This window comes from Falco peregrinus, chromosome 8 (assembly GCF_023634155.1).
Source record: "Falco peregrinus isolate bFalPer1 chromosome 8, bFalPer1.pri, whole genome shotgun sequence".
NCBI classification, from domain to species: Eukaryota; Metazoa; Chordata; class Aves; order Falconiformes; family Falconidae; genus Falco; species Falco peregrinus.
Window position 1 is genome coordinate 63,228,969 of NC_073728.1, and position 24,757 is coordinate 63,253,725.

A 24,757-nucleotide genomic window follows, 5' to 3' on the forward strand; every position below is an offset into this window, starting at 1 on the left:
AGGAAGGGTCTGAGCCAGCTCAGGTGGTGGGCACTGAATTGTGGTAGAGCTGCCCGCTGCTGACTTAGAAGCCAAAGGTTCTTGCAGATGTGGCCATGGTTGTTTTGTTGCCCACTGTGGGGTAATAAAAATCCCAGAAAAGAGAAAAACCCAGTCATTTAGAACGTGAGCTGCCTTACACAGCTCATCGGAGAGAACAGGTGAGATATGAGCAGAACCCAACATCAGTGCAAACCTGGGAAGATTACATGTGGGCTGTAAGACTTAGTTTGATGTATCAGACAAATGCATAACAAAATTCAGTAGATGGAAATTGAAGCTAAACAAATTAAAAATAAAATATGTTTGCCCACTGAGACTAAGTAGTTGTCTGAAAAATTGCTCTTATGTGCTTAAAATCAGGGCTGGAAGCCTTCCTAGGAGGTATGCTATAGAGCAAACAAATTATGGAGCTGCTGCAGGGAAAATCTCATTGAATTCGGTGCTCCTGTAATGGAGGAGGTCAGAGTGAGCACATGATCCCTCCTGGCTTTAAAAATCTATAAATCTGTGGCACGCTGCCTAGGTGGTGATAGGCACTTGATAAATTACATTTATCGCGTGCTTTCCCACCTGCAAGCTTCCTCCTGCCTCCCGCCCCTGGGGCTGCTCCCAACACCTCCTGCCTGTACCACTGCCTGCTCCCTCCCGGGAAGCGTGCAGATCCAGAACTTGCTTTTGACTTGGAAAACCAAGCTGTAATTCTTGGGCTTCCCAAAAAAGACTGCAAATCCATCCATCTCTTTTCCTGTGCATTTGGGGCTAAGGCGTGTGATTCATTTAGGTTTATGCAGTTTGGAAGGTAATTGTTTAAGGTAGGAATAGAGGTTTTGTTTATAGAACAGAGAATTTATATTCTGATGCTGTAAGTTTTTAATATATTTTAAAAGCTCACAGAGTAATAGATGGGTGCTTTTTCTTGTAATAAAATGAAATATTGAAATAAATACACGCTGAGGCAAGTTTTAACTTTTCCAGGTTGTAAATGTCTATTGTTTAATAGTATCTACTTTGTAGTATATATTCCATTCCATTCCGTTTCTATGATATATTTGGTGAGCTCCCAGTTGCTGCTAAATTATATATGGATATCTGATAAATGTACATCTTATTAACTGAAACGTATCCCTAAGATAAGCAAGTTAGTTTGGGCTTTTATTGTTAATTGAATTTTTTCAGCAGCAGCAGCTGAAGGATTGCTAATGTTCATGAATTTTCATGATGTTAAACATCTGCTCCTCTTAGCGGGAACTTTACCAGAGTTTCACTTAACTTGTAAATTCAAATCAGGAATAAAATAGGTATTCAGCCTTTAAGGGGTTTAGCCATGTGTGAAGTAGGCGGGCAGGTGGTACTGCCGTGGGAGCACGATGCGGTTAGCCAGCTTTGCCTAAATGTCATGCCTGCGATGCATGCCTTCCTCAGTGCACAATGACGGCGAAGATCGTGGACTTCAGTGGTGTTCAGAGGCAGCAGGATGCTCTTTGTGTTTTTATTAGACATTATAGAAACATGGCGGTGAGGTTACCTGCAGTGCAATTGCCGCAGAGCTCTGCCTGGTACTCTACAGCAGCTTCCTCCGAGTGATCACAAGCCAAATGGTTGCTATCATGACTTTTTATAGAGTAAGATTTGGGTTAATTTTTCTTCATCCTAAATCAGTTTGCTCGGACCTCTAATACTTACAGCCTATAAAAATCAGGACAGGGGAAGGTTCGAAATGCGCAGGTGTCTCTACATTGCAAGAAATCTGAATTTTACAAAGCATTGTCGATATTCTCCTCTCTCTTACTGCAGCGAGCTGCTACGCTTGCTCAGAGGAGTCTGTTCATGCAACTTGTTGAGAAAAGCAGATTTTTTTTCTTCTTCTTTTCAACCACACAGGAAAAGTAGAAGGAAAGTCCATTCCACCTCTCTGCACTTGTGCAAAAAAAAGAGCAATTAAAGGAAGAGGAAGATAGATGGAAAGAGACAGATATAAAATTTGCATGGAGGAATGGGGATTTGCAATGAGACCCCCAAAGAACTGAAGTCATCTTTAATTTTCCTGTCCCTGTGTAAACCTGTTCTGTCAAGTCAATCAGGCCACAAGGCCATGGATTATTGGTGTAAAGAGTTCACATAATCGTCTCGCTCAGATTCAGCAGTCTGATATTTTGGGACCATGTTTTTGCAGTTTAGGCATGCCACCACTTTCATTTTGTATGCATGAAAATGAGCTGTTGCTGATAGGCAATTTAGCCGTAAACGGCACAAGAATTAAGGAGCCACGCTCATAAATAAATTTGTATCCCGTAACATTTTAGTTTAGTCATTTTCTGATGCTCCTAACAATACCAGATAAAGCCTGAGTAAAGTGTATGAAAGGATGGGCTGTTTGAAAACAAAACCTTTCTCAAATCCCTTTAATTTTTTTAAGAAGTGTTAATTTTTGGTAACCACATCTTTTTTGCCCCATGGATACAGAAGAGAAATCAAAGCTTAGCGCTCCTATCTCCGGCACTGCATTTCTTCCTGGAGCCATAGGAGCAGCTGAAAATAGCCAGCGTGGTCTAAGAGGAACTGTCAAATAAAATGACACCCCCGGTGCCTCCTGCCTTAGAAATGACACTCTTCAGCCAGTTCCAAACAGCTCTTTATTACCACATTTGGTGGTGGCAAAGGGTTGCCTTGAAAATTAGTGCCGCTGGAGTTCACCTTTGTTGGTGATTTATTTGTACTGAGTTATGATTATACTCCTCTGTGGTGGCAGTGAGCAGGAGCGTGGTCCTGCCGCTGCGGGCAGATTTCTGGCAGGTGATGGTGTGGGATACAGGGAGCCAGGCAGGGCTGGCAGCTCAGGGGGAGGTTGCCCCATCATGATGTCCTAACTCACCTGCAGTGATAGCACGCTGATTCTAATCCTGGGTTGGGGTTGTGGCGGTCAGCAGCGTGGCTGCAGATTTTGCAGGGCTGGAGCCCAGCCTTGGAGCGCATGGGCTGCTGTGGGTAGCAGTGCCCAGGCATCCAGAGGCGCTGCCCAGGGGAACCTCCTCCAGGGTTCTTGGAGGGTCACAAGAAGTTTCGCCCTGTATATACCTTCTTGTGTGGATAACTACATACTCCTATACTTAGCCTTGATGCCAATGACTGCCTTTGTCATGGATTTTGCAAAGAGTTGTGGGCGCCACCTGCCATTCGTGCAGCCCCTGTAGTGCTGACAAATAGCTCAGTAGCCAGTGGGGCTCAAATCCTCTGAAGACTTCTGTACGTGTTTAGGTTCACACCTGCTGTCAGGTTGGCTGTACACCAAGGGCTTAGAGATTGGTGCTCTGTAGGTGTTACCAGATCATTTCTGATTTTCAAAGAAGTCCTGACATTTCTAGTAATCATTGTATTGTAAAGCACCTTGCACAGTAACATTTTCCAGGGAGGCTGGTTTACCTATCAAAGCAAGCTCTGCATTTCCTCACTGTATTTTTATTTTGTTAACTGCGTTTCTTTGAAGGACAGTTTAATCCCCAGACTTGCTGTTTCTCTGTTATCTGCTTTGATTCAGAAGTGGATTGAAGATTGCTCAGGGATCCCACTGTAAAAACCTGCTACAATTCACAGAAACCAGGAATAAAATTCTTAAAGAGGGCAATTATTGAGGGAACTGGATTAATGATCTGTCATCACCATTTAGCCACATTCACCACTGACCTTTCACAGAGAGGATGCTCTTGATAAATCTAGTTCATTACTAAGTTCTGACATGAAAACAGAATGGCACTCTGTGTTTCTTGGCAGGCTGATCAATATTTTATCTGCCAAAGCATGCAGAAGTGCTAAACAGGATGAATTACGTAGCTGCTGCAAAACAGAGCAAGAAACAGGATTGCTCAGAGCGAGCGGAGCATGTAAATGTGACAGTTATTGGCCACACTTTAGCAATCAGACCTTAATACACTGGATTGTTCTTTTAGTCTTCTTCTGGTTTATTGTTTTTCTTTGCCTGTCTTTTTGTTGGGTATTTTTTGGTTTCATTCAAACAGTGTCAGGCTTCGCTGGTTTTGAAAGTGCTGTAAATGGATAAAAAGGTCTTGTTTCTTCAGAGATCTACCCCAGCAAGGGGGGGGGGGGGGGGGGGGGGGGAGATTGCAGGCGTCCCTGGCCAGGGGTGTTGCAGCATGGTTCCTCACTGTTGGCTCCATCCTGCATCACACGATGATGATTGCCGCAGGAGTTGGGCTTGGGGATGGAGAACCGCTGCGGGCTGCTGTGGAGGGTTTATTTAATGGACCATTTCTAAAAAAAAAAAAAAAAAAAAAAAAAGTACCAAAAATCCCTGTCTATTGAGTGTGGCAAGTATATTGAAGTTTTACCCAAAGAGCACAGGAGGGAGCTGTACCTTATGTGAAGTTTGTTTCAAAGTCACCACTGTTTCTTCTTAGGGCTACAAAGTCAGGTGTAGAGCTTACAGGGGGAATACAGGCTGATCTCCAGCAGCAGGATGGGAACAAAGGCATCGCTGCCCAGAGCATGGACAAAAACCATGCAGGTTTTCCCGGGGAGGGTTTGTTTGTTGTACAAAGCATTGCTATCAAATTAGGTTTGTGTTCAAAAAGTGGAGTGGCCATCAGTAGAAGTGATACAGAGTCTCTTGAAATGGTATAGGTGGCTTTTTAACTCCAAAACTGGAATTCAAAAGTATAAAAGTTCACGTAAAAAGAAAAAAAAAAAAAAAACCCACCAAAAAACCACACACCAAAAAAACCCTGCCCTGTGTTAGATGATCAGCATTTTGGTTTTGATGTCAAATGCCTCCAGTATGCCCTTAGTTCTCCTCTTCTCCTGGAGTTAGCAGAGTGTATCGTACTGGGATCATGGTTAAAGATGGGAAAGAAACGTGACATTTTTCAAACCAGCCCTCATATAAAGCAGTAAAGAAAGATGATCAAGTAGAGAATTAGTTTAGGGCATGGAAGGCAGGATAGCAATTTTAGCTCGTCCCAACTTTGTGTGTCTGGCTCTCTGTGTGTTGGTTCCCCCAGCTATGTGGTGGGGACGGTGCCCTGAGCACACCAGTAGGCAGTGCGGACAGGGGATCAGCTGGCAGTAGTGCGGTGCAGGTGACTGAAGCACATGTGGTGGCATTTCTGGTGTTCACAAGCAGGGAAGGGAAGAAGTCCTTTGAAACCCCATCTCTGAAGAGCAGTGGTGGTCGCCTCCTGGCATGCAAGCTGGGATACTCACCTGCAAGCAAGCCACCTCTGGAAGTGCGCAACTTGTCTGAGCTGGTCACAACTGCAAACAGAATCCAAGTCCCTGGAAAGCCCTAACAAGGAAACCAAGCTGAGAGACATCCATTAACGAGACTTACCAGTGAGAGCAACCTGAGATGAGATAAACTGCTAATGATGAGCTTATGTTGCAAAGGAAACTGCTGGGGGCACTTCACAAAGCAGAGACAAGAAGGGGGATAAGTGAGAGGGCATACAGGTGGCTTTTCTGTGCTTCTTTTTGTTTAACAGCTACAGTTGTAATACCTGGAAGAACAGCAAACATGCAGGAGGTGGCAGTGCTGCTGGAAACCTAAAGACACAGTAATTAGCAGATAAAGCTGGCAGATCCTAGGCACAGCCTAAGATTGCAGGTGTCAGCAGCAGCAGGAGGGGGTGGGTGGGAGGGAGAGAGAATACAGAGCTGTCCTTCGCAAGACGTATACCACCAGCTCTGAGGAAGGACTGTTAGCAGTCTCTGTTGGGAGGATAGGTTAAAAAATGTGATGCCTAGGAAGGGGAAGGATCTTTAGTACAGGGGAGAGTAGCTGTCCTTGGCGCTGGCTTGCCGAAGGATGCAAGTTGTCTGCGTGTGTCTCCTCCCTTCCTTGGTGGAGGAGCAGGCGATGTCTTCCATGGGGTGCCTCCAGCATTCGTGTCTGGCTGCTGCAGCGCCTGAAAGTTGTGTTTGAAATAGAATCAAATCATCAGCTCAGACATCCCAAGCGTGGATGATTTTGGAACTAATGCTTTGGCCAGACTTACTATAAGGTTATAGTTTCAGGTCAAACAGAGTTATTTCCTTTGACCTGGAGTGGTTCTCTCCTTGTTTTTGCACTCAGTGACATTAAAAAAATAAATTACACGTATCTATTTTTATGCTTATATATTACGGTTCTTGTGCATTTTCCTGTCAGTCTTTTAGTTCAGCCAAAGCAGCACAAATCATTAATCTCGCACCCCTGGGACAGAACTTTATTGGTTTTACTCGTTGCTTTGCGCGTTGCGTGGTGCTGAGCAGCTCTCCAGTGCCATGTTCTGCAGTGACTGCTCGTGCGTCACCGCAACCCTCCGAGGTCAGGGGAAAATGTTCAAAGGTGTGAGACCTGCGGAGTCTGTCACATTCAGGCTGTGGAGAGATGCCTGGGGATCCATCTCCAGCAGAGCCGGGAGCGCAGTTTTCTCCAGAGGGAAGTGAAGATAATGAGGGTTTGGAGCAGTTTTGACAGGGGCCGAGAGCACCTTCTCACCTTCCGACTGGTGTGTGTTAACAACATGTGAAACTGAACTTACTTTTTGAATAGGAGACATAATTGCCTTATCGAGGGATTCCTCTGCTGTCTGTGCCGTGGGATGGCATTATCCCACCACGCAGGATGGGGCTCTGCTGGGTAGGTGGTCCCTGACCCTGGACACAGCAGTGATGTGCTGGGGGGAGGGGTGAGTTTATAGCAGGATTTGGGAATTGCTGCCATAGGCTGTCGCCGCCTCTGTCCTGTGGTTTCCTTTATTTCACTCTTGGTACCCATCACGTTTGCCTGGAGGCCGCAGCATGGCTGTGACCCTCTGAAAGTTCCGGAATGGAGACGCTTTCCGTGGGCTGTCTCGCAGCCCAAATGAGTGTGTACTTTCTCAAGACAAGTGGTCTGGTGGTGGCTTTGTTTTCAGAGCATGGAAAAATCGGTGAGGGTCGTAATGCACTGAAAGGAGACTGCTGTCTCCTGGCTCGCGCCATGCGACACAGCCGAGAGCCTGGCTGTGTCACCGCTGGGTGACCTGGCCAGGTCCCACATGCACAGGAATACACGTGCAATATTTGGATTCAAACATCTGCTCCTTGCATGTACTGCTTATATTTTGCTGTTGCATTAACACGCAATTCATACTGGAAATTCTGTTTAAACATGCAGTTGTGCTGGGTTTTGGCCGAGGCTCCAGGGTTCAAGAAACTATCACACCCACTTAATCCTCCAAGCAGGTGCGTGGTATGTATCAGACCAGTGCTAGGCATAGCTGTTAGCCGGAGGAGTTGTCAATACAAGCTTAATAAAGTGAGAAGTGCTGTTAGAAGAGACGAGGAGACTTCAGGAGTGCTTAGGTCCTTCTTCAGTTCTTCCTTTTGTGGTCAGAAAGAGGGTTAAGGTGGAGGCAAGTCAGAAGGGCAGCGAGGGAGGAAGGCTGGGGAAGCACTGCTGCAGGCAACAGTTAGGGAGTATCTGGAAAAAAAATCCAGCTATGAAAAATAAATATAATAAATAAAAGTAAAGGGGCTGGAGGGCGTAAAGGAAGAGCTGCTTTTGCATATGCTACTGGCAAAAGTTGATAGGAGGAAGAAATAAGAAATAAAAAGGGGTGAAGGGAGCTGCCAGGTTGAGCAGATGTGGTGGCTGCAATGCACACACAGAGCCGAGCGCAGGGTGGTCCCCACCATGGGGGGCTGTGTAAGGGGGTCAGCCCGCCCGGCTGTCACCATGTGGCTTGCCTGTAGCCATGCTTGTGCTCTTAAATGGAAACTGCCAAGCAGAAACAGAAGTGGAAGCAAATTAAATAATTGCCCTATCTTCATTAGCCTTAGATGCATCTCTGGGATTGAGATTTGACTGAAGAGAAAACTCCAGCTCAGAAAAAACTATTATTGCAGTACCTAAAATGGTATTTACAATAAGATTGCAAAATTGCTTGATTACACTGGATACAGCAATCAATTTTACTCTTAAATAAGCACATGATTGGAAGAAAGAGATTTCTTCATACTGCCCTCACAATAGCCGTTCAATGACATGGGGGGGGCAGAGGGGGAGGCAGAAGTAATAAACAAGACTGATAGTAGCTGAGTAGCCTTCCCCCCCCCCCCCCCCCCCCCCCAACCCAAGACTGATCCACTGTGGGACCAAGAGCTCTCTGAAGGTTGTTTAGAGAGAAGGAAAAAATTAGCAGCTGCTTAATATCCCTGAGCAGTGAGAAACTCTCAAAACTAGAAGGGTCTGAGTTCAGGGTGGAAAATAAGCCTTGCCTTGCAGTTGCTGCTCGTGTAGCAGCAGGGCACTGACCTGGATGCTGAACGCATGTCTAGCCCCTGTGTCCTCTCTCACCTTCTCAAGTCATGGTGCTTTTGAAGCTGTGAGCACAAAATACAAAGGGTGAAAAAAAAAATCTTGATGGTAGATGAGTTTGTTATCATGAAGTGCCTCCCACCTGGAATTTTAATTGGGTTTTGGTTGGAGTAGGACCAGAGAATCAAAATTGGTGCAGCTCAGCGAGAAAAGGACAGGAATACTAGTTGTCAGTATGCCAGTCTTCTGTTGTTTTTCAGAGGAATAATGTTTGGAGTCTTTGGGGAGCTGATCTACAAGGGTGTTGTGCCTTAAAGTGAGGTGAAACCAGGTTCCCTTAGATTTAATCTAGTGATAGGACTTTAAAAGTTCTTTAAAAAACACTGTTACAGAGAATAAGGGTATCTGCATTATAGAGAAAGCACCTTACAGAGAAAAGGTCACCTAGTGGGAGCAGCCGACTGTGTGGGTACTGTTGGTGGGTGAGGGTTGATGCCCACACGGTGTGGGACAGCTGGAGCGTGAGGGTGCTCCAGGGTCTGCTCCGAGGTAGAGCCAGCCAGGCTCCTGCGAGGCACCAGCCGCTGTGGTCTGCCGTAAGGCAGAGAGATTTGCACAAAAGAGACTGTTGCCATTCTTCGTTCTGCCAAGCTCTGCCAGGCAGCACTTGAGTAGAAAAGGGCCATAACATCTGATACCACTTTGAACATGGGGCGATGTTTGGGGCATGTGGAAGCCCTTAAATCAGAGCAAGGTGTTCCCTGGAGGAGAACTGCAGAAGAGCTGGCTGCTGCAAGCACAGCAGGAGCTTTCAGGGTCTTGAAGGTTCAATCTGATTCCTCTGGCTAGGCTGGTGTCACGTCAGAGCAAGTGGCTTGAGGGCTTTTCCATGATGATAACCTTTTTTCCTGGTTGGGGGCTGAGGAAGGCATTGATGTCAGTCTGCCGTGGGGTGATGTGCACAGGCACCAGCGACACCCCAGTGGCAGGGGCTCCCCGCAGCCCTGTGCTCCTTGCTGTCCCCCCTTTGGCTGTCTTACCACCTTGGGCTGCCTTTAGGGAGATTCCTTGTGGTCAGCCCTGCGTTTGGCACAGGGTGACACTCAGGGGTACCGTTTATTTATGTTTGTGGCCTGTGAACATCAGCTTCCCCAGGTTTATTTTTTTTTACTTTATAATCACAGACCAGATGAATTTATTTTATCTTTAGAAAAATGTAGAGCCAATTTAATATGGGTGGGGATTACAAAGCTGAGCGTGGGAGTCTGTAACTGAAGCCCTGTAATCTGGAAGGTAGCATGCTGGAGAGCATCCTTGACAGCAGGATTTAGAAAAACTGCCAGCTATTACAAAAGGTAACGACTACAGGAGGAGCTCCTCGAGTGCAGAGCCTAGTGGTGCTGTATATGCAGACAGCCTGCTTCGACTGTGCCTTGTTTTTCCCTTTAGGAGCTCAGTCCTTTAAAAAGATCAGGGCAAATGTATGTGGTCCGATAATGCGGTCTTGTCTTCTAGGTGACACCTGTACAATGGCAGACTACACCCGGCTCAAAAGCATCCTCCTGGACCTGCAAGCTCATCAGCAGAGCCTGCCGAGCAGCCTGCCCAAGGACAGAGTATCCCAGAAGCGCTTCTTAGTTGAAGATATGTTTAAGCACTTGGATATAAACAGTGATGGGCATCTCAGTAGCTCTGAACTGGCTCAGGTGGGTTTATTGTTCAATGAAAATGGAATTATGAAGTGATTGAATTTTTCATTCAAAGTGTGAATTGAATGTAACGCAGCAGCACTCTTGTGAGAACAGTCATTTGTAACTGTCCAGCCGGCAGCAGGTAAAGGAGGAAAATCTACTGCAGTGTGTGAGTCTCTTCTCTGCATCTCTGGGGAGACACTGTTGTCTCAGACATTTGAAGCTCCTCTGCAAACAAAAAACATGGCAGCTTTCCAACCCCATCCATGCTTCTGAAAATAGATACTAATCCTCACACTAAATGTCATCTTCTGGAGTATTTCCAGCTAGCTGGCTTGGGGAGAATTAATTTGGATTTTTTAGGTGTGTTTAAGTTAGACAGAAATCTCTTAATTCTTCCTCCCTGCCTTCTGGACTGTGCATTAGCATGTAGTAACATGACAGCAAAGCTGGAATATTTTTTAACAGGTTTATTTTCCCAAAATCCCTAGACAGATGCTGAAATGTTGATTAGCAGAACTTAGTAACAGCAGAAAAGGTGAGAGATAGAAAAAAAATGTTATTTCTAATTATGGGCATGCTGTGCTGTTGGAATGCATTTAATTGGTAAAGTGAATGGAACACACAGCCCGGGCACTCGAGCCAATTACTCTGTGTCCTGAACTTGCTCTTTGCACATGCAGACCTGAGAAAACAGGCCTGTAAATATGAGAAAAGGCGTTATGCCAGATGTGGGACAATCTTGTCTTTTCCAATTCATTGGCATCTATGAGTTAGAAGCAAGCACCTTTTAAGAGCCTTTTGGAAGCCAATACCTGACTGGGACCTGTTCCAGTTTCCAGAGCTGGCCCTTCACCCTTGGGGCTGCAGGAGCATCTCACCTGCACTCAGGTTTTCCAGCGCGCATGAATTGCATTGCAGTTCCAGCATGTAAATGCAAGCTGGAGCAAGCAGGAGGACAGACGCAAGCTTGCTCCTCCCTGGGCTCGCTCCTGTGTAGGATGGCTCGCACTGAATTTTAATCCTCAGGCTGTTGACATGATGCACGATCCTTTCTGCACAATGCAAAATGTCAGCGTAAATTCCCTTAGATCTCAGAGCTATGAATATATACAATACTTCATCTAAATGTGATGATTTTTTTTATAAAAACATGGTAGGTATAAGAAAACACTTTTATCTGGATTCAAAGCCAGCTTTTGCATAATGACATCCAAGTGTCTGTTCTGCTGTCCAATTTTTTTCTCTTTTTACATGAAACTTATTCCGTCAGGATATTGAAACTCAACTCACATGGAAATAAAGGGTTGGCAGCCTGCAAGCCATTACCATTAAGAAGAAACAATGACCTGCATTTTAAAGGAGCAGGATTCAGTGCTTTAGGGTCTGCCGCAAAGTTACTGTGGGCTTCGTTTGCAGATGTGCTGGGAGCTCAGGTCTTGCTTACAAGAGCAAGCATAGACCTTAGCTACTATTATTTTGTTTCTTCTTTTCTCACTGTTACCAAATCAGTAAACATGCTCACACATGTGCAGCCCACTTCAATTTGATAGACCAGAATAAGTTCAGCCCCCAGCTAGAAGCCCTCTCTCCCAAACATCCACCACAGTGCTTGCCACCAGCATTGCTGAGCTGACAGCACAATCACCTCTTAAAAGACAAAACAATGCAGGCTAATGCAGAGTATAGATAAGCCATGAATCCTTTTAATCCTGAGCAGAGTGGCACTGATGTTGGGTCCCTTGGTGGGAGCGTGGCTGAAATCCTGACGGGGCTGAGGACCTGTCTGCAGGGCAGCTCTGGTGCTTTCACAGCTGCAGGATTCACAGTTTACTGGTAGCATGTCAATTCTTTATTTTTCTTACTAGCTCAACAAGATGATTTTCATGTGCTCTTACGTGATCGGTTTATTCACCCAGTTTTCAAGGGTTTTTTTGTAGGTAATGAGCAATTTTTAATTTTCCATGTTACAGTCTTAACAGAAGTTTTCTTGCCTTGTTAGGTAGATTTGTGATTGATTTGCATTGGCTCTTTTATTTGAAGCTCTGTACAACTTTAAAATTCCCCCAAAGATAGGAATTTCATTGCCCGTGGGTAGAGGCAGCTGAAATGAACATGATGCGGTGGGATCTCGTTCTCTCTGGCTGCTGGTTGAGCTGCTGCTGTGCATTTTCTTTGTTTTATTTAAAAGAAAAATAGTCTCTCGAGCACTATAACCCTGTCTGCAAGGAAAAACTCGAGGCAGGTAATGTGCACTGCTGCAGAAAAAAAGTCATTTTTAAGACCTGAAGGGGGGATCTTTAGGAGGCTCATTGCAGAGGCATTCACCCCAAAGGAGAAACTGGAAGGAGAGTCCCTCCGGAGGGCACGGTTCTGCACTGGGGCATTACCTAGCACCGGGAGATGGTGAGGATCTTTGCCCCCCACCTGTTTGTTCTCCACAGCAGGATTGCTTTGAGAAAAAAGTTGGCAGCATATGGTGCAGCCCCTCTGCTTAGAGCTGCTTTGCCTCCTGGCTGCTGGCAGACCCGATTGAACAGTTTCCCACCAGACCCTGGTAGCATGAAGTGCCCGTGTAGTTTTGCAGACGTGGGTATGCAGGGCTATTAACAACGGTGGTAATTGGAATGTTATTTCCATTTAAAACTTCAATGTATTTTCAAGTCAGATTCATAAATCTACTGAATTTGTTGCAACTGAAGTGTTTTGTGTTGGCTCCCCCCCCCACCCCCCGATGTTAAATCAAAAGGACTAGTAAAAACTTGTCAGTCTTATGAAAAGTTAATCAATTTTCAGTACAAAGGTAGGCAAAGGGAAATTTCCATCTTTAGAAGATTGATCTTGGAAGTTATGGTTGATCTCACTTTTATTGAACATTTTTACTTGCTAGGTGAAGGGTCTTTTTTTAGCATTATTACTTTAAATTGCTTCAATATAATGGGCCAAGACTAGAATAGTAAGTAAGAGTCCCTGGACTACAGCAAAAAGCCTTTCTGCCCAGAAGATGCAACATTTCAGAAGTTTTCTTCACATTCTACAATAAATTCACAGAACCCAACATTTTCATTATGCTTGGGTCTTATTTTTGCTGTTTGCTAACTTGGATGTACAACTTCTACAGCCATCTTCATTTTTAGTGTAGAATGTGTGAAATGTTTAGAATACATAAGACACAGTCAGGGGCCTGAAAAACACACGAGTGTTGAATACAATGCTCAGTCTTGCCCATTCTGGTCCTAAAAGCAAGCAATATAATTTGGTCCTTACCTACAGAGGAGAGTGGAAAAACAGACTTTCCTTTTCCCCTGTTGAATTTTTTATATGTATACATTTGCAAAGTGAAAATGCAGTTCTGTGCTGCTGCTGAAGGAAGAGGCTCCTCACCCTCACTGGTCCATGGCCCATGAAACGCTGCAGGAACGCAAATATCAGTTGTATCTTGATACAAAGTGAATACATAATGACAGCTAATGATATATCTATATATATCTCTCCCCACAGGTTGTTTAATGGAAAATTTGCTGGCTGAGCCAGGACAGCAGTCTGTAGCTTTACCTTATATATAAGATTGCTTGTTCTCTTTGCTACAGCTAATGAAGAAGGAGGACCTGGAAGATGATTTATTGGATTGTACACTAGAAGACCTTCTCCGGTTTGATGATTACAACAACGATGGCCGCTTAACCCTGCAGGAGCTCTATACAGCCTTCCGTGAGTCCCGATGCTTTTGTCTGTCCTGGGTGTTGAAAGCATGTGGGTATCTGCGATTGCAATGTTGTCTTCTCAGACATGATCAGCAAAGATAATCCCTTTTTGTATTTAATGCGTGAAAGCACTATAGAAAGCTTGTTTCTAAAGGCTACTGTGTTCCAAAGGGTAAACATGAACTACGAGATTGGTGAAACTGTGTGGGGCTTATTGTTTTTGTGTGTATTTTGTTGTTGTTCTGGTGGACGGCAGTGGAGAGAACTGGCCGGGTCTGTAGACCCGAGTATGTTGTTTCTGAGTAATCCTGAGGAAACAGGGTTGAAACCTGCCTAAATGTCGTGGGGTAGTGTAGTTAGTTTGCTGTGGGGAGGGTGTTTTACTGAATATTCTGCCTGGGAATGATCTTTTCTGCATTTTGTTTCTGTGTTAGTACGTGGATTATGGTGTGCAATCTCGACACATATCTCAGCACCATTTGCAAGGAACCCTAGATACTGAGCTACTTACGCTGAAAAAATAAGTTCTTGCGTTATCCTGTTTATCTTCATGATTTTGTGTTCATGCTTTAAGTTAAGCGTTCATTGAAGTCCTTCCCTGGAAAAGGCCCACATTGTCTTCTTCACGTGATTGATAGATAGTTTTGTTGATGCCTGTCACTTTGGGATACTAAAAAATGAAAGGCAGAGAGAAAATGGGGGGGGATAATTCGATAGCTGGGATAGTGAGGTACAGAGTACTTGTATGTAGTTAATACTCTTTAAACAAAAGGAGGATTCAACCATTGAACTGTTGAGTGCAGGCAAAAGGCTGATAGCAAGCCGGTTACCTCTTAAGCTGGATTCTCAAATCTTTGCGTATGGCATTTCATAGGCAAAATAGTTTTGGTATCTCTTGATTTCATTTACTAAACCAGGACACCCTGCTCCAGAGCCTGCTCGGTAGGAAGAGCCTGGTGTGCGTGGGAATCGCCATGAGCCCCACACCAGCACATTCCTCGTCGATGCTCTTTGGCAAGCTGCAATGCTAATACAAAACCTCTGGTTTTGCCAAATATCCTCTTTTCTAGAGTGGTTTCTGTTTTCTTGACTTCTGGCTTTTTGTTGAAGAAACCACCCCACTTTGTATAATAATGTTTAAAGTGCTTTAAAATTAGCCTCAGTTGTCACCTTGGACCTGTTTGAACCACATATGCATTTAATTCAACACATCACACTCAAACCAGCAGATATACAGTAAAACATAAAACCTCATACATTAAGAAGGCCATAAAGTGAATTAACCTAGCTATAAAGGCCTGACATGCAGTTATTTGGGAGCATATTTGGATCAGTGGGTTCTCAATGTCACAGCAACTCGAAGCTAAATTCCAAGAGTCATTTGTATGAGTTTTTGGTTCAGTGAATTTTAAGTAGGCAATGAAAATAAGACAAGTACAAAATGTTAGCCAATGAATAGAGATAGTAATCGATAAACTGCAAAAATGTAACAAAACCCAAGGCGTAACAATGAGTGTCTATCAAAAGGATTTTGTATATGATGAGAATTGTTCTCCATCTGAAGCTGAAAATCAGACTGACTTCTCCATTTTCAATTTTCTCAGAATCTCCACTTTTATCAAGAGCGGTTAATGGCTCATCAGCTTTTAATTTAAAAACAAAGTTCATTGCTTGCAACTTCAGAAGTTTTGGGGACTCTGTAAGCGAATGCTAGTGCTTGGTGAAAATGTATCTTTTTCCTTTGTTACACAATGTAGGAAAAAAATCTCAAAAATGGTTCAAGCACTTGTCTTAAGCACACACTTTGGTTTGCTGTCCTTAAGCATTTACGGAATTCCTGCTTTGTTACGAGCCAGAATTTGGCTCGCAATCGCAGTTCAAAGGCAGAGCATCCTGCACATTTTTCGTATTTTGGCCAATTAGGTTGAGCCTTTTGTTGCTTGAAATTCACCCAAGCCACTCATTTTTGCATGCTGGCAGCAGGCTGCGGGCATGGCTGCTCAGCAAGCTGAGGAACATAATTACCAGAATTCAGTGACATCAGAAAGTGTCAATCTAATTTATCTTCTCAAAAACTCCATCACATCTGTTTCAGTGCACCGTGCTCTGGTATAGTGTCACGGTATTGGAAAGGTTTAAAGATGACCTTGATAATGTGAAGAGCTTTCCAATTTGTCATTCTTGTGCTGCTTTACAAGTTACATTTCATTTTAAAGAGTCTCGTGGCCTTTCTCTAACTTACAGAGCCACAAAATGATCTTTTTCTCACTCTGTGTGTCTCTCTCTTGCTTTCTCTTGACCCATCATCTCTCTCTAAGACCCACAGAGATTCAAAGGACATTTTTGATCCCCATCCATGTTGATCAGCGGTAAATGAATGAAAAGGGCATGGATGAGAACAATCCAGTCTCTTAGCTTTTCTGAAATGTGGTTTCACCCTTACAAGCACCACATCTAATAGGTGGCATTTTTAATAATATTTTCTAATCATCCTCATCATTTGTATACACATCTTAATGCAGAGTTTTGGATTATGGACAGAAATAGTGGCCCTTCTACTAACCCTGTCACCTTTCTGCTGATTTTCTGAAAGTTCTTTTGTTCCTGAATCCCAGGAATACAACTTCTAGGAGATTACTTGCATATATGAGGACAACTAGAAATATCTATTAACACAGGATTAAAGTATCACTTCTCAAATTGCCTTAATCATACATAAGTAACGGAGGAGATGGATGAAACACTCTCCTGGCAGCTCTGGCAAGACCAACCTGTAAGTGTCTTCTAATTTCTCATTAATAAATTTTATTAGATAAGCAGGCTTAGGACCATAATTAAAAAGAATAATTTTTAATATGAGAATCTCAAGATTTTCATGTTCCAAAAATAGAGGGAGTTACTAGTGAGTATATTTGTCTGTTGTCTTGTCTTTATATTGTCACAAAGATTCAATAAATGAGTAATAAATGAAAGGCTTAGTTGTCATAAGAGCTAAAGCAGAGCATGCGTCTGATAAATCATTGTGGAGATAGTCTGGTGAATTGTCAAGGACATCACCCAGCTGAGTCATACTTTAAATATGCTCAGACAAGTGATTTTTGGATATAACTTCCGGAACCGTGTCTGACTGGGGGTCATTAGAATTAGGCATGTCACTTTGGGCATTCCTGTTGTCTTCCCTAATGGGAAAGTAGCAGGTTGGCAGATGTGGGAGCGAAGCTGAAGGAAAAAAAAAATAGCAGTGTAATCTTCTAGATCTATATTATCGTCAATGTGGACAGGTCAATTTGTAATACAAATATGTCAAAGAGAGGGAAAACATGCATTCCATCAAAATGGCTTTAACTTGTCAACATTGTTTAGCTAATAAGAAGTTATTAACTCTATGATCAAATCCCCTTAATTTCTAGCTCGTTGCAAATTGGCGCGCTCTCCTGACCACACCCCCTCCTCACAGCTTGCCTTTGCATTACGTTACAGTTTTGAAAGCACAGAAGATGCCTCTTGCGAGTGTCTTTGCTGCCCCACAGCAGCTTTTCCCAGGTCACACTGGGTTTAAGAAGCTTTTTCACTGAGGTTGCATAGAAGACCAGGAGTATTTCGCTAGGTCAGGTTAGAAATCGTACTACCCCAAGATCATTTCCCCATCTCAACACCATCGTGGCTGACCGAGGTCGCCTTGCGCGCCCTGCGCTTCCCAGCATGGCTCTTGAAGGCAGCTGTATCACATGGATTCTAGTGGCTCTGCAGTGACGTTTTGAGATCCTTGATGGCGAATCTGGACCAAAACAACCCACAAAGGCAGTTTGAAAGACAAATACTGAATTGTTATTTTTCAGTCCAGTTGTTATTTCCCAAGCGCTCGTGCATATGCTACATGTAGACAGAAAATTGTTGTTTCTCTAAGATGAGAGACATGTTATCGTCTATGGATATGTTATTATCTAAAGAACACAAATGTTGTTTAGAAGGAGCATATTTCATGCGGGAACAAATGCAGAAGAGGCTGCAGGATCAATGTGCTCATCTCTTAAACTTTCTTTCATAATGCTGTTATACTCTTTAAAAGGAGTTTGCTTTCTTCCCTGAGTCTGTCTTAGATCAGATTTTCCTTTCTTACCTCTCCTATTTATCAAAAAAAGCATGATGGAGAGATGTGAAGCTGCAGCAGGAGGTCAGAGAAACGCTGGATGACAGTTGGAGAGGGTGGGCAGCACCAGCCCACGGCGTGGACTCCTGTCCCAGAGCTTTCCCAACACTGCAGCAGGGGACTGGGAAACCAGAGGGAAGGGTGAATTTGAGTGACCTGGGTGAAAAAATGCATCAGGAGCCTGGGCTGGGAATGGTTGCTGGATAAATCCCTGGGAATGGTTGCTGGATAAATCCCTGCCAATGGAGAGAAGCAGCAGTGAATGGCGTTGGACTGGCTCCAGATTTACTGCAGTGATCCTAAAGTCTCTGGTACCTGTATTACCTGCCAGGCAGTGCAACCACGTGGGGTAGAGAAGCGAGACATCCATCCCTGACACCTCCAGGCATCCTCTGGAGGCTCATTAGAAGTGCACGGTTTAAAACAGATTTATTTTTGAGGTGTGCATATTTCTGATTCGCTGGAAACGACCTTATGGCAGAGCTTTGTAATCATCCCAGAAGCGTGGAGGTTGCTGCTTGCCAGGGAAAAGCTAAGCTCTACCTTGAGGAAGAGGGAACGGAACCTAAAAAGGGGCTGTTGGGTTAAGTGGGAGAGGGGGTTGTTGAGTGAGGAGAAGGAAACTTTCCGCAGTGTATCTGTTCTTGACAGACAGCTCATCTAAAGGAAGGTGATAAATAAATTCTGTGTGAGGAAAGTGAATCCCTGTATTTGGAAAAATGTGTCCATAATACATGTGCTCGACGTCCACCTAGTGAGCCAGCTGCTCCAGCAGAAATTGCATCTGTGAATTCCATGTTCAGATGAGGTGTTTACTCACATCTTTACAAAGCTATTCTCCTCAATGGCATGGCAGGTAGGGTTGGGTATTTGTTACTGCTACCTTCCAGCTAGATTGGTCAAGCCCAGTTAATTATATTGGACAACTATATTGTGAGATAAAATGTTTAGCTTGAGGTGTTCTCTTAAGCAATGTTGTAGCAACAGCTATCTACGGGATCAAATCATAGTCCTGAAATATTGACAATTTGTGCACCATGCTCTGCCTCTTCAGCTGCAATCTCCCTGGTATGTGATTTCTCTTTCATGTTGCTGTAGATATTGGTACAAACTTGGAAATAATTCATTAGCTTACCAACATTGATTTGCTTCTCCTGTGAGCTAGCTATGTGATATCTAAACTTCAAACACGTCTTAGCAAGCAGGGGAGCGCCAGCCTCAGCTTTTGGTTTGAGGCGGTGTTAGAGGTGATGTGAACTACTTGGGAAAGAAATAAGTTTTCCTTCAGTTGGCCAAAGCAACCTATTCCTGCTTGCCTTGAGGAATGACATGCAGCCATGTTACTGAGGATAAAGGCAACTTATTGGACCTTTACCGGAATGATTAATTTAATAGTGCAATCCTACAGCAAAAAAAAACCCCTAAAAGTTAAAAATTAAGCAAAAAAAAAAAAAAAGCAGGAATTTAAGCTTGTTTAGCTTGATTGCTGTAGCAGGTGCAGTCTGGCTGAGCAGGGATGACAGGAAAAACCAACAAGCATCCGAATCACTGCAAGAGCGTTTCCACCGCTGAGCCGTGGTCCTGTGCTGGGTGTGTAGGCTCTGGTAGGACCGAGCCAGTGGCAGCGTGGTGGGGGCAGGCGCAGCAGCGTGGCCGCGTGGAGATGCGGAAGGCCATGCATGGGCTGGTGCCTGTGCTGCAGCACAGGGCTGAGCTCCAGGTGCACCCTCAAGGTCAGAAGCGCCTTTGATCAGCTCTGGGGGTCTCCCTGCTCAATATGTTTTGACTTTTTAGATAATCTTCAGGATCATCTAACTCCTTGCCTTGCTCATAAATGGAGTGTAAGGTGCTTGGCTTGAGCACTAGGAATGCTCCTGTTGCACCTGGAAATGTAACTTTTGACTGGTAGGATGTCTCAGCTGGGATATTTAAGTGAATTCATCCTAAACTTTAGTGGGCAGGTAATTTTTCAATGTGGAAAATTTTCTTGCTTTTATTTTCTCCCCCATCCCCCCCGTCCCTTTCTATTGCAGAAGCACATTCTGAAAAGACTGTGATTTCTTTTTCTCTCTCTTTTAAAGCTCTTCTAATTGTAAAAATTTTCAGTTCTGAGCTCTGACTCTGCCTGAGCCCAGCGATGTATTTTAAAGGGCCCTGTGTTGTTTGAGGTTCCACTGAACGGTTGTCAGAGTTGTGTTTTGTTGTGCATTCTCAATTGTTTTGCTGCATTTTGAACAAAGTAAAAGGTATTTTCTCAGAGGGAAAAAAATAAACCCAGAATTAATTTGTAGCAAGAAAGGCAAATTTATATAAGCAAAGGTGTTTCAAAAGCTAAAATAGTGGTTTCAGAGGAAAAAACTAAGAATGCAGAGGAAAAAACTAAGAATGCTGAGATTAAGAAAAAAATACGTTGCATGTGGTTTCGTGTTTAACAGTGGAAGGAGGGACGTGGTTTTGCCTTAGGCCGTAAGGGGGAACGTTTCCACGTTGAGACCGGGTTTGCTGTGCAGCTTTGTACTCTGCTTAGTTTATACATTTTGGTGTTATGGTTTGAAATAGAGGTGTCTCCTCAACCTAACATTTTGGCAGAATTAATGGCAAATATAGACCTGGTTAAAATGATGGTCATTTCATGCTTTTTGGTCAAGAATTGCTGTCCAGATTTTTTCATGAAAATGCAAGGAGAGTACCTGACGTGGGCGTTGCTGTTTCTTTCTGACGTATTAGTTCCATGCCAGAACCAGTGCACTTGAGTGTGAATTGCCAAACTCCAGTAGTTTTTCAAATATCACTCATTTCAAAAGATACCATCTGCAAAATGTCGATCGGCTTAATATGTAATGAGTGAATAGGACAAAATGAACTAATTACAAGTTGTTATTGGAAATCTATTGTCTACAAATTGCAAAGAAAACTCACTAGAATACAATGTACTGATGATTTTAAAATACTTTTCAGGATGCATTGATTTGTTAATCTTGGTTTTAAATGCAAAAATTTGCAATGTGGAGTAGTGCTTCCACAGTGATGTAGTACAAACCATATCAAATGTCTACACTCACTCTTGAAGGAGTGGTGTATTTAAATATTTATAAGTACTTACGAGTGACTCACTGGCGCATAAAACCAGGCAAATACCGTTTCTCAAAAAATTATTTGATCCGTACTGGCAGTGTTCACTGAAGCAATTTCACATACACAAATAATAGTATTTTTGGGTGCTTGCAAACACAGAATTACGTCAGTGAGCAGCAAGTACAAATGTTGGTGAAATCATAAAATGGCTGACAGTCCTAGACATACATGTGCACCTTCAGATCACATGGGTAGGAATCTAAAAAGTATAATTTGCATTTTCAGTGGGCTGGGAATGAAGAACTGCAGGATTTCCTATGGCTTCGTTCTGATCTTGTGAAACCAGAGGCTGTTTACTGAAAAGTGGACCCAAACTTTCCACGTTGAATTTCCTTTTATTTTTCAGTCAAAGTATGTCATTTTGAGGAATTTTTGAAGCAAATGCAGCTAGTCGTGAAACAAAAATGTGTTTTCACTAAAAATGGGGAAAAAGCATCCTTAAAATATGTAAAATTTTACATGTAGTCAAAGGTGTGATATGGCAGCACCCTGGGCAGGCTTTCTAGCTCTTGTTATATTACATACAGACTGGAACATCTTAGCTGCTGCTTTCCCTGTTTCTTGTTTTCTCTACCTGTTTTTCCTCATGGGTAATTGCTAGAGCTGTATTTTTCTTTTGAAATCTACCTTCATCTAAGGAAACCTGCTGTGGATGTTCTCTCTTTGCCCTTTCCAGCATCTCACAAATGCTTTGGATTGTTTCTCCATCTACATGTTCTTCATCTTTTCTTTGACCAGTTGAACAGATTCATAGCTTTCAAGGTGAAAAATATTCCTTAATACATCAGAAGAAGTTTATCCAACATCTGTCTCAGATGTATCCACTGCAGCTACTGCTCCTGATTCATGTTGTATTTGTCATGCATAGCTCATTTTAGGTTCAGTCCCACCAGCATTGGCGCAGAAGGTGAAATCACCCATGTTAGCCGTCTCCTCCCGTGTAACCCTTCCTCCTGTCCAGGCAGGGATCACAGTGATCTTTGGCCGCTGTCTGTTTTGTCACGTACTGACCCTTTCCCTGTTAAAGGTGAAGGCAGGGTTAGTTACCTCATCTCATTTTCATTTTATGATTCTGTCCTGTGTTCCGCATTCCTGGACATGTGGTCAATGTGTTATGTATAACTTTATGTTGTTATATTAAAATGCTTTACCGTGCACAGATGCAGGTTACCAGCCAACCCAAAAAGCTCAGCACATCAGTCCTGCCTCCCACTCCCTGGTGTCTGTAATGTCAGCTGGGATTTCTGTGCTCGTTCCAGGTCTCGGTGGAGATGTCGAACAGATTTGGGCTTTGGATGACTCTTCATGCGGCACCACTAGGAACAGCCCCATTTGAGTGGTCCCCTCTGAGAAATTCTTTTAGAGATTTGTCCATCAGCCAGTTCTTAGTTCATTTAGCATGTACTTTATTGATATTGAATAGTGCTATGGAGCTGCAGTGCTAATTTTTTAATCAAAATGCTAAAGCAGCCATCAGAAAATTACCAAGTACAGTACATATCCCCAGTGCAATAATACGATTTATGTAGAGCCACAGCTGAGATGTTTTTATTTCATGTTCTTCACAGGAGAAAATCTCCTTGACAAATCCAGGATGCCCAGATAGAAACTGGAAAAAAATAACAGTAGGAAATTGAATATGCTGAACTCAAAGGTTGGTTCTGCTTTAATACTTCCAAAAAGAATAAAAAAGATGCTAGCCTATAGAGAAAGGCAAAAAGCTTCAGAGATGCTTCAGTGGCATCAGGATTTGAGGTGAAACTCAGCTGTTGCCAATGTCTGTCTTTAGCACCATCATAAAAAACTCATTCTCAAGTTTCTTGATGGTCAAAACTTCAGAAAGAACATCAAGAGCCATCAATAGAAATAAATAACTTGGAGCTCAGGCCTGCCATGCCTCCAAAGCACTGCTTCTGCCATCAGATTCTCCCTCTGCAGTATAGAAAATACATCTGCAGAATTCTTGTTTCTCTTTCTGCAAAACAGTAAGCACAGGTCCCACTGAACTCATGCTTTGAGCCACACGTTCAGCACAGTGCAGGCACTCACAGCCCAGCAGTATTATTAGAAGCTTGCAGCATAGAGAAGTAATTTGTGACCATAATTTATAAAAAAAAAAACCAAACAAATAAACCCAACAAACAACCAAAACAAAACATGAGGAATATGCGAAGTATACGCAGGTTTTTTCTTTTTCTTTGTCATTCTGTTCATCATGCAAATCTGAATCATGTTAGAAGGGGTCACGGGTACCCGCCTGGACACTGGAGCACCTGGGGCAGTGTCCTGCTCCATGGGCAGCTGAAACCTGGCATCAGTTTGCAGCGCTGTGCATCGCAGCGCCAAAACCTGCTGGAGCGGTGATGGAGTGCGGGGAGGGGGGGTGGGTAATGACTGTGATTTCCAAGCAGAGCACCAGAAAAGGAGCAGGGTGAAAAGAGAGAGAATAAAAATATCCTCACCCTGTGGTTTTTATTAAGGTATACACACCTTTAAAAAATGAAAATAAATGGGAGAATCAAGAGCTTGGAAGACCAGGGTAACATTCAAAATACACTTTCAGGCTGTATTTCCACATGAATGGTGTTTCACAGGGGTTTCCACAGCCTGATTTCATGTCGTTTCAGTGCAGGGTGCTGGTCTGATGGAGCTGCAGCTGAAATTGCTTTCAGGTAGAGACTGGTTTTGAAGTTTTTCCTGAAAGATGCTTCCCAGACTGAATTTTCCTGTGTTTTTATTCTCCTATCTGGCTCTGTCACTTGATTCTTCATGTCATTCATACTTCATTTTAATTGTCGAGAAAATTCAGCTTTCCCCACTGTTAGGCACTACTACGAAGTAGTGCTGTCCATTGCACCCCCTTTGCTGAAACCATACCTGTAGCCTGGATTGCTGCCCTGCTATTTGCAGGTGGGAAAAAAAATAAATAAAAGAGCCAGATAAGTTTCCCCCTGGTCTGTGAAAACCCAAGAGCCATTGCCAGTCATGACACCAGATCAACCATCTGCAGGCAGTGCCACTGCACTGTTTGGTTTTACAGCAAAGGTGCTGTATGCATATTTTTAATATACAGCCTTACAGCTCTTATTTGATAGCTCTTACAGTTAGACTCATAACAATTTTGCTGCATAAATGTCTTCCTTTTTGTATTCTGCTAACCTCTGAAAGGCTATTGATGTAGGAACCCATCGCTGTTGGGGGGGGGGGGGAGGGGAAGAAAAACATAGCATTTCTGCCATGAAAATTCAGGAACCATGTATGGAGCTCTTAGTGATCTGATGTGAGGAAATGCAGCGCTACTGCTGCTGGTCCTGGCTTAATACTGTGCTGGGTATCTAACCCACCCTCATTAGCGCAGCCTGCTTGAATGCCCTTAATAAAACTGGGAGCTGAAGGAAAAGCATTTGCTAATGCTTGTGTGGTGAAACTGGAGAATGACATGCTGTGTTGCCTGCTACTCGGCATCTTCGCGGAAACTTTTTTTTTGTTGTTTACATGCCTCGGAGAGGGCTCCCCTTGAGGATGACTGCTCGTTTGTGGGTGTAAGTCCACATGCAAAGTCACAATTTCCTGCAGGTTACAGCAATGAACTTAGAAATGAACCATCCGTCAGGGCCTGATTGGCAGGACGGGAATCTCATTTCTTTATTATTCTTAGGGATGCTAATGTGTTTTTCTTTAATATGCTACCCCTGCAGGGAAAGGCTGTGGTTGTCTGTTGAGGAGAGCTTGGCTGTGGGGG

General features: G+C 43.6%; 1 protein-coding gene across 2 annotated transcripts in view; it reads left to right on the plus strand.

The window, feature by feature from the left end:
* Positions 1 to 24,757, plus strand: part of FSTL4 (follistatin like 4) — a 236,531-nt gene that overhangs the window by 116,593 nt on the left and 95,181 nt on the right. For both annotated transcript variants that reach the window (XM_055813079.1, XM_055813080.1), the window contains exons 5-6: positions 9,851 to 10,041; positions 13,617 to 13,737. In XM_055813079.1, the coding sequence (XP_055669054.1) occupies positions 9,851 to 10,041; positions 13,617 to 13,737 (312 nt within the window). The remainder of the gene's footprint in view (positions 1 to 9,850; positions 10,042 to 13,616; positions 13,738 to 24,757) is intronic.